This window comes from Suricata suricatta, chromosome 3, assembly GCF_006229205.1.
Source record: "Suricata suricatta isolate VVHF042 chromosome 3, meerkat_22Aug2017_6uvM2_HiC, whole genome shotgun sequence".
Taxonomy (NCBI): domain Eukaryota; kingdom Metazoa; phylum Chordata; class Mammalia; order Carnivora; family Herpestidae; genus Suricata; species Suricata suricatta.
Genome location: NC_043702.1, coordinates 109,388 through 119,546, shown reverse-complemented (window position 1 = coordinate 119,546; position 10,159 = coordinate 109,388). Strand labels below are relative to the sequence as shown.

Sequence of the window (10,159 nt, the reverse complement as noted above, 5' to 3'; positions counted from 1 at the left end):
GTGGGGGGGAGAGGTCCCTGTGTGTGTGTGGGTCGGGGGGAGGCCCCTGTGAGTGGGGGTAGGAACTTGGTGCCCCTTCCTCTCTCATGACGGCACCAGCCCCACTCATGACTAATTTAACCTTAATTAGAGTCAGAACCCCACTCTTATGACTAATTTAACCTTAATTACCTCCCTAAAGGCCCTATCTCTAAATATAGCCATGTTGGGGGTGGGTTAGGGCTTCACTGTGACAATTTAGAGGGGACACAATCTAGTTCAGAATAGTCATAAATATGGAAAGATCTGTATGCTCTGCATTTAAAAATTAATCAGTTTGTGATACAATTTTGAGAAAGAGAGAGGGCGCACATAGGGGGACAGGAAGAGGGGAGAGAATCCCAAGCAAGCCCCATGTTGTCAGCTCAGAGCCCTATGCAGGGCTTGAACCTACCAACTGAGACTTCATGACCTGAGCTGAAATCAAGAGTTGGATGCTTAACCAACTGAGCCTCTCAGGCACCCCTGTGCTCTAATATTTTAAAACAGGAAACAATCTACAAGTCCAGGAGTAAGCAAAGAAGCTATGATACAACCACTGGAAAGATGGGGGGCCCCCGGGTAGATGGACCGAGGGTCCCTGGTGGACAGAGGGTCCCTGGCAGAGCCTTGTGTGGCCCTTGGGCGTGTGTGTGTGAGAGAAAGCGGCTCCTCCTGTCTTGTTTGTGGCAGAGCATGGGCACCCTGCTGGCTGTGGCAGGTTTCTGTGGGTGGCTCCCCCCGACCATGTAGAAGACAGGCAGGGTGGAACAGTGTCCCAGATACTCACAGCGACCATATTTAGCAAGCTGGGAGTTTTTTGCATTTCTCCATGTCTTTGTTTTCCAAATATCCTTTTATTTATTTCATTAAAGTTTTAAAAAAATATTTATTTATGAGAGAGACAGAGCTTGAGTGGGGCGGGAGCAGAGAGAGAAGGAGACATAGAATCCAAACTAGGCTCCAGGCTCTGAACTGTCAGCACAGACCCCGATGTGGGACTTGAACCCACGAACCACGAGATAATGACCAGAGCCGAAGTCAGATGCTTAACCAACTGAGCCCCCAGGTGCCCCTGAAAGACCTGTTTGTAAACTGAGCAGAGGCTCTCTGCTGTGTGGGCTGCCTGGGCCCAGTGGCCACTTGGGGCTGTCAGAGACGCTCAGCCCAGGCCCGTCCTGACTCTCCGTCTGATGGCCTTGCCTCTGCTCATCCTGCTTCCTGTGCCTTCCAGAAAGTCCCTTCTATGTCCTGATCGAGACTTCAGGCTCCAGAGCAGGGCACGATGCTGAGAAGCTGAATGACTTCTTGGAGCAAGTGCTGCGCTCCGGCCTGGTGACGGATGGGACTGTGGCCACAGACCACATGAAAGTCAAGGTGCGTGTGCTTTTGGTGCCTCCCTGCTCTGCGTGCTCAGCTGGTGTGGGATGAGCACACGGTTCCGTGTGTCCGGCGCAGAGCGCGTGCTGTCTGAATGTGGGCAGGTGTCCCCGGCTCTCTGGAAACATACTTTTGGATCTCTGTCACTATCAGTGGTATTTTATTTTATTTTGTTATTATTTTTTAATGTTTTATTTATTTTTGAGAGAGCACAAGTCGGGGAGGGACAGACAGGGACAGAGGATCTGAAGCAGGCTCTGTGCTAAAAGTGGCGAGGCCGACATGGGGCTTGGACTCGTGAATCATGAGATCGTGACCTGAGCTGAAGTCGGACGCTCAACTGACTGAGCCACTCAGGTGCCCCTATCAGCAGTATCTTAAACAAAAGCAGAAAAATGGGGCGCCTGGAAGACTCAGTCGGTTAAGCATCCAACTTTGGCTCAGGTCAGGATCTTATGGTTCATGAGGTAAAGCCCCGCGTCAGGCTCTGTACTGACAGCTCAGAGCCAGGAGCTGCTTCAGATTCTGTATCTCTCTGGCTCTCTGCCCCTCCCCCACTCATACTCTGTCTCTCTCTGTCTCATAAATAAATAAACATTAAGAAATTTTTTTTCAAAAGCAGAAAGAGCTGCTGGGGATGTGGGAAGCTGTGCCTGGAGCTGAGCCGGTCATAGGGGTACACTTTCCTAGGAGAGGGCATTTATGTTGCCACCAGATATCATTCGGCTCTGAGGCTAGAGGAGGGAAAAGGAGGGCCCGGGGCTGCTGGGAGCCTTTTTCACCGACATGCGGGGACCTGGGGCTGCTGGGAGCCATCGTCACCATTGTGAGGGGACCCGGAGCTGCGGGGGCCATTGTCCCATCATGTGGGGACCCAGGGCTGCTGGGAGCCATTGTCACCAACATGCAGAGACCACGGGCTGCTGAGAGCCATCATCACCGTCGTGAGGGGATCCGGGGCTGCAGGGGCCACTGTCACCATCACTGTCACAGGGGGACCGGGGCACTGTGTGCCGTCCTCCACTATTTGTGCACCGTGGTCCCGGGGCTGTGGTGTGGGGAGCAGCTGGCAGGGGCCGGGTGGGGGAGGGCATGGGACTGGATCATGCTGGGTGCTAGAGGCTGTGTGGGTGAGTGGGCCAGGTCTCAGGCTGGCCCTTGTGGTTGGCTTGGTGGGTTTCTTTCTCTGCCTTATCGTTCAACATTTTTCTTTACAGTTGTTTTGTATGTTTAGCAAATATTAAAGGTAAAGAGTCACAACACTGTCAGAGCGCCTCAGACCCGCTTTCCTCACGAGGGCCTCAGGGGACTTGACCGTCTTCCCACCTCCACAGCCCCATCGTCTGCACTGGGTGATGTCACCACTGCGGGAGACCCAGGCAGGGGCGTCCTGTCGTGTCCACTGGGGTGTCCTGTGCGTCCCCTGCAGTGTTGTGCAGCCAGTGCCAGCGGAGGGAACGTAGGCAAACCCTTCAGTCCTAGGACGGCTCGGTGCTGTTCTCTGCTTGCCAAGGGGCATAATTGTTTCCTTTCTGGTGTTTCCACATCTTTGTTTCTTCCTAAACGCACTGTCCATTGGCGATGGGAGTGTAGGTCCCCGGAGCCCTACGGACAGAGGCCCCCTGCCCCGTCCGCGCTTGCGGGTGCCTCTGCTCGGCTGACTGAGTCCTAAGCAGCCAGAGGAAAGTGGGGAAACCAGTGCTCCCGGCTTCTGCTCAGAGCTCATCTGCCCCTGCGTGGGGTCGCCACTCCTCCCATGGAGGCAGCGGTCACAGGACTGCCATGTGTGCCCGTGCTGGTCCCAGCCCCGTCTGGACTGCTGGCCCCATGGCCTGTGCTCACTCAGGACTCCTTGCCCACTGGTAGCCCCCATCAGCCTTTCCCACCCTGTCACCTGGAGTGTCCTCAAGTAAACCATGGCCACATTCTGGGGTCTCGTCTGGTATCGACTCTTGGATCAAAGCCCCATGCCTATCACAACACAGGACATTTCCATCACCAGGAAAGTTCCCTCAGACTGTCCCAGTCACCCCAGGCCCCAGTGTTCTGACTGTCGTCAGCACAGACACTCTCCAAGGTGGCCCTTGACTCTGCCTATTTTTGTCTGTCCTAGGCGCTGTGGGCCCTGAGGGAGAGGATCTCGGAGGCGCTGAGCCGGGATGGCTACGTGTACAAGTATGACCTCTCCCTGCCCACCGAGAGGCTCTATGACCTCGTGACTGACCTGCGTGTCCGCCTTGGCCCGCAGGCCAAGCATGTGGTGGGCTATGGCCACCTGGGTGAGCTGCGCCAGGGTCAGTGGTGATGGGGGGCCTGAGACCTGGGAGAACCTTGTTGTCTTCATGGGTTTTTGGGTATTTTGGAAAGGACCTTGTTTGTGGTTCAGAGGCAGGGTGTGTGGTGTCCACTGGTGGACCCCAGAGTGGACGGGAAGGGGAGGTCATCTGGTGTCAAGGCCGGTGAGGACAGCCAGTGGCTGGGGGCAGCCACCACCCACACCCCCACAGTGCTGTCCACACGGATCAGACTCCCCCGTGAAGGAGAGGACCGAGAGCCTGTGTGACCTTGCAGTGGGGAGCATTTCTTCAACAGGGTGTGGACGTGTAAACCACAGGAGGAGGAGGTTGCTAACTTGGACCGCATTAAAGTAAACCCTTCTGCTTGTCAGACGGCTTCACGGGACCGCTGGCGGGAGAGGGCACGGGGCTCGTAACCCCAGCATTCGGGGAGGAAGCCTGGGGCAGCACGTCTGTGCGGTGGGGGGGGGGGGCAGACGGACACGGAGGGCATCTGCACCCAGGGACAGGAGCGAGGATGTGACCAGAGCCTGCTCCTCGTGGGGCACTGACAGTGGCCCTGCCACTGATGGACATGGGGTCACAGCCAGAGGTGGAGCCAGGCCGCCACTGTGAATCAACGGGGGGCGTTGAATTTGTGGGAAGCGGCTTCTGTGTCTGCGGGCCTGGCCTGGGCATATTTTCCTGTGATTGTGGCGGGGGGGGGGGGGGCGGGGTGCACCCTAGACCTCCTTTTGCAGTGGGGCTGAGATCTGCAGGCCCGGTTCAGCCCTGGTCCTCGGCGCCTCGTTTGGTCCACGTGCCCATGTTCTGTGCAGGGTTTTCCTGAGCAGCCCCCTGGGCCTGGCCATCCTGCAAGGTCCCTTCACTGTGTCCGTACTGGGTGTTGGTCTGTCCCTCCAGGCCTGGCGGGGCCTGAGTGGCATCACCGCCTCCTTGACTGCTCCCTGGGACCTGGCAGCAAAGCTCTGGGGATGGAGGAGTGATGTGTTTTGGGCAGCGGGGAGCTGAGCATGGACCCGTGTCCTTATCAGCCGAGGGGCAGTCCTGGCTAACATGCTCTGGAAAAGTTTGCTTTCCGGGAGTTTCTCCATTTCCTGTAAATCTCTGCCATGCTGGCCGCAAGCTGTTTATCGCACTCCTGTCAGCCCTCGCGCGGCGGCCCCACTGTGCATCCCGATGGGGTTTGCTCCTCGCCACCTCCCTCCCGTTTCTCACACTCGTAGTTCTACTGTGTTCTCTGTTGATCCTTTCCGCTGCACCTCCTTTTCTCTTTCTTTTTTTTCTGTCGTTCCCTTTATTATTTCCTTCCTTCTCCACTTAGCATATCCTGAGGCTCTTCTGGTTTTAAGTCAAGTACTTGGCCTGATTTTCAGCCTTTCTTCTTTTCTAACATAACCATTTAGGTTTCTCTCTGCACACCAGCCTTGCAGACTCCAGGGGTGACTGTCGTAAGTAGTGTCCCTACGTATTGTCCTGTCAGACTCCGCGTGATCTCTGAGGGCCCATGAGGCCGGCACCTGCTCATGCTGGCCCAGGAGTCCTGGTGTCTGTGTGCTCAGCTGGGAGGGCGTGCCTGGGAGCCAGCGTCTGGCACTTTGTGCAGCCTGCTGGGCATCTAGGCTCCCGGCCGACCCTCCTCGCCCTGCCCTCTGCTGCCCTTTGGTTTCTGGGCTGTCTGCTGCCCTGACCTCGGTCCCGGGGAGTGAATGGGGCAGAGGGTGAGGCCAGCCCCACTTGGCTCCTGAGAGCCTCTGCTGTGGACCCTGGCCAGCCTGTCCCTTGTATTTTCTGATTCCTCTTCTTTGACCCATCAGTTAGGCAGAAATGTGTTAATAAATTCTCAAACATACAAGAGATTTCTAGTTGCTGTTAAAATTTCTGACTTGTCACATAGAAGCTGGAGAGCTTGGTTTTAGTCACACTGTGTCTTCTACTTGGGCAGCAGCCGGCCAGCCTTCCTAAGGTGTTATGAGTCTGCCTGACGCGGGGCTCGAACTCACAAACTGTGGAATCATGACCTGAGCCAAAGTTGGATGCTTAACTGACTGAGGTGCCCCTTGATTTGTATTTCCCTGATAACGAATGATGTTGAGTGTCTTTTCATGTGTCTGTTAGCCATCTGGATGTCTTCTTTGGATAAGTGTCTATTCAGGTCTTCTGCACATTTCTTAACTGGGTTATTTGGTTTTTGGGTGTTGAGTTTGATAAAATTCTTTATAGATTTTTGATGCTAACCCTTTTCCAATACATAATTTGCAAATATCTTCTCCCATTCTGTCAGTTGTCTTTTAGTTTTGTTTGTTTGCTTTGCCGTGCAGAAGCTTTTTATGTTGATGAGGTCCCAATAGTTCATTTTTGCTTTTATTTCCCTGGCCTGCAGAGATGTGTGGAGTAAGAAGTTGCTGTGGCTGAGGTCAAAGATTTTGTTGCCTATTTTCTCCTCTAGGGTTTTGATAGGTCTTTCATCCAGACTTTAGCCTCTACTACAAAGCTGTCATCATCAAGACAGTATGGTATTGGCAGGAAAACAGACACATAGATCAGTGGAATAGAATAGAGAACCCAGAATTGGACCCACAAACATATGGCCAACTAATCCTTGACAAAGCAGGAAAGAGCATCCAATGGAAAAAAGACAGTCTCTTCAGCAGGTGGTGCTGGGAGAGCTGGCCAGCCACGTGCAGAAGCATGAACCCGGGCCACTTTCTTACACCGCACACAAAAACAGACCATTTGTTGTTATAAACCAGAGCATTCTGTTTACTTCATGGAGGGGAGGGAGAGCCTAACTGTCCCCTCCGCCCTCCTAGGTTCTTGGGCTGGACCCAAACTTTAGACCGCCTGGGTTCACTGACCACACATCAGGCCTGCACAAGGGAGGCTCGGCAGTGAGCGGCTCAGGGGTGGTGAGCGCCAGGGCTTAGGCAGCATCCTGACAAAGGACACTGTGTCTTTGGCAAAATCCCAGGCAAAGCAGGAGACTCTGGGCCTCTGAGGACAAAGTGTGGGGAGGTGAGCGCACACACCAGGCACTGGAGGGCCGACGGGCTTGCTGCGCCGATGCCTGCAGCCCACCTAGCCGGTCAGGGCCCACGGCCGTCGGGGCTCGCCCCCCCTTCCCAGGGGCGGGACGGCACCTCGGCCTGTCTACATCCTGCTCTCAGGAAAACGAGAGGGCAGAGAGCTTTTCCCTGCCTGCTCGTTCTCAGTTTTCTTCGGCTCAGAGTGGGGCTTGTGCCACCGTCACTGGCGTTGCTGGAGCTGCTCAGCTCTGGGACTCCCACTCTTCCTGTGGGCCTCCTATCCTGTGTCTCTCTTCTCTCATTTACTACCTCATCTGAATCTGTCCCATTTATAAATTAGGGAGTTGCATGTGTATGTCTGTTCTCTGTGCCTGCCTTGGAGTCGCCACGTACATCTTTAGCTTATGAGGGTTGGAAGTTAATCAGCATTATCTTCCTTCCGAACACTGTGTGGTGGTGAATCGTATGTGTCAGTGTGGCTAGGCTCTGGCCAAGCGCTAGTGTGAATGTCACCATGAAAATATTTTTTGGGTGACATTAGCATTTAAGTCAGCAGACTGACCAGAGCAGACTGCTCTCCATAGTGGGGGTGGGCCCCATCTAAGCAGTTGAGAGCCTTAAGAGGGACTGAGGTCCCCAGAGGAGGAGCAGCTTGTGCCTCCACACTGCCTTTGGACTCGAGTCTGGGACAGGGGGCCTCCTGTCTGTGCACCCGCACCGGCTCCTGCGCTGGCTTCGCATGGTGGTCACAGCAGTCGCGGAACATTACCTCCCGGTGAGGGGCTCACAGCGGGGCCTGCCTCCCTCCTGCCCCCACCGTCTCGGGTTAACTCTGTGTCTCATCATTGCTTTGGGACCCCCGAGAGGGTGTGTGTGGGCAGGGGCAGAGCCAGGGCGTGTCTGGACATCTCTGCGAGGCCAGAGTGCCAGGGCCTGGCGGACCTGAGTGGGGGCTAGGAGCCAGGACTCTGTGGTGGGCGTTGGCCGGGCACCAGGTGGTGTCGCGGGGATGGGGCTGTCCTGGGCACTGGTGGAGAGGTGGGCCCGGGGACAGCCACGGGCGCGCTCACCGGCTGGACGGGTGGTCGGTCACTCCTAGCTGGGAGCCCTGAGAGGGGCTGGAGGACAGGGAGCACTTGGAGAGACCTCCCGAAGACAGCTGCCTCTGTCCCTGCAGGTCAGTGGTCGGTGGCGTGAGGGTAGGAAGCAGGCGTGAGGGCGGGGGCAGGCCTGGGCGTCCCGGGGAGGGGTCTCAGCCTGACCCGGGTGTCCCTGTCCTTGCAGGGGATGGTAACCTGCACCTCAACGTGACGTCGGAGGCCTTCAGCCCGTCGGTGCTGGATGCCCTGGAGCCCTACGTGTATGAGTGGACGGCCGGGCAGCGTGGCAGCGTCAGCGCTGAGCATGGCCTGGGCTTCAGGAAGAGGGGCGTCATCAGCTACAGCAAGCCGCCCGAGGCCCTGCGGCTCATGCGGCAGCTCAAGGCCCTCCTGGACCCCAAGGGCATCCTGAACCCCTACAAGACATTGCCCGCCCAGGCCTGACGGGGCCGCTGGGAGCTATGGGAGGGGCCGTGGTCCGTCCTGGTTTTGCCGTTGTGGCAGGCCTCCATCCAGTGGAGCAGCGGCAGGCACCGTGACCTAGCCCCTGGCCCTCGGGCAGAACCCTTCCTGGCTGCCCTGCTCACCCTCCAGCCCCCTGAAGGTTGGGGGAGGGGCTCCTGCTGCAGTGCCAGGCAGGCCAGTGGGCAAGTAGTTCTGCCCACTCAGGAGACCGGCTGCAGCCGTGGGAGGGGACATGGGTGGTCCTGTCCCCATGTAGCATGAGCAGAGGTAATGAGCTCCATGGGACAGTGTGGGGCCTTTCCCCCGTCACGGGATCACCTTTGAGCCAGAGCGACAGGAGCAGTCTCCACCCTGGAAGGCATCATTCCCCCATTTTCTAGCAAGTCTGTTCATTGCCAAGATGATTGTCAGAGGTTAGTCACTGGTTTTTCCTCTCGGTGGTTTGCTGTGGCGCATCCACGGAGATGGTCTGCTCTTCCGCATCATAGGTCCGTGTGGCCAGGGCGTGCACAGGGGCACGCTCCATGAACATCACTTCCGTGACCCTGGCCCGCTACTTCCTGTCGCCCTGGGGCCTCCTGGGGCTGTGGAGTCTGAAGGTTGGATGTGTTTTCACTTTCTGATGTCGTGAACTTCCAGTAAAAATGGGAACTCTCCTTGTTTCTTTTACTAGACAATAATCTCATGAAGGTAGTCAGGTGCCTGTGCGCCCTGTCTCCTACACACTGGAGCACTGGGGGCCAACAGAGTGACCCCAGGCCTGACCCCCTCCATGTTCTCATCCTCATCCCATCCCCTCCGAGTGACCTAAAACTCCATCCCCTGGGCCCAAGGGCTTGGTCTCACGTGGGTTTCCTAAATTGTCCGGTGCAGTTGGTTCACGTTAGTGACGTGCAGCGAGGGCTTTGTCGGTCCAAAATGACTTTCAGAGATGTTCGTATGACTAAGTGGGTTATTGTGGGGAGTTAAAATAATGCATGAAATATGAAAAGGCTTAAGATTTTAGGTGGTTTCTGCTAGAATGAGGAGCCGGGCTTTGAGAAGGTAGCCAGTGACTGGGTCATAGGGAGCGGGAGGATGAGCTGGCCTCCGAGGTCAGCATGTGAAGAGGTATGCCTTTGGCCCTGGGTTCACCTGTGGGGCCCGCCCTGCACAATCTACAGTCTACACACTGGTCCCTGCACACGCAGTGCACTCAGCACGTGCATACGTGTGGACCCACACATGTAGTACACACAGGCACACGTGATGCACATGACACATGCATACATGTGGACACATACATGCAGCACATACGTAAGCACATGTGGTATTCATGGCACGTGTACATGAGGGCACACACATGCACAAGCACCCACAGGGCCGATGGCCAACCCCCTCTCTGTCCCCAACTGCTCCCTCCTGCTCTCTGCCAGGATCGATTGATTTGTTTATTTTTTACTTGAGTTTATTTTTGAGAAAGCAGAGGAGAGGCAGAGAGGGAGGGAGAGAATCCCAGGCAGGCTCCACGCTGATGGTGGGGCTTGAACCCATGAACCATGAGACCATGACCTGAGCTGAAACCAGGAGTCAGGCACCTAACTGACCACCCCCCCACCGGGTGCCCCATCTGCCAGGATTTAAAACAAGGGCTCCCTTCCACCCTGGGTTCTGGAGCCTGAGTGGGCCTGGCACCCTGAGCCACTCCAGCTGTCGGTTTACCCCTCCTGCCTTGCCAGCCCCAAGAGCCAGCTCTGGCCCTGTGGCCGTGGCCACTGACCCATGCCCCTGCCTGGGTGCCCATGGGCAGCCTGAGGCTTCCACAGCACAGGACAGATCCCATGGGTGCTTGAAAACTTGACAGAGCTGACCCTACTCTGCCCCATCCTTCCGG

General features: G+C 56.3%; 1 protein-coding gene across 5 annotated transcripts in view; it reads left to right on the top strand.

Annotated features, from left to right (window-relative positions):
• D2HGDH (D-2-hydroxyglutarate dehydrogenase) overlaps nucleotides 1-8,942 on the top strand; it is a 21,010-nt gene extending 12,068 nt beyond the window's left edge. For 4 of the 5 annotated variants that reach the window (XM_029933483.1, XM_029933486.1, XM_029933482.1 and 1 more), the window contains 3 exons: nucleotides 1,253-1,395; nucleotides 3,512-3,692; nucleotides 8,006-8,942. In XM_029933483.1, coding sequence (XP_029789343.1) covers nucleotides 1,253-1,395; nucleotides 3,512-3,692; nucleotides 8,006-8,265 — 584 coding nt within the window. In that variant the 3' untranslated portion in view covers nucleotides 8,266-8,942. The remainder of the gene's footprint in view (nucleotides 1-1,252; nucleotides 1,396-3,511; nucleotides 3,693-8,005) is intronic. The other variant, XM_029933485.1, reaches the window with a different exon arrangement.
• The last annotated feature ends 1,217 nt before the right edge of the window (nucleotides 8,943-10,159 follow it).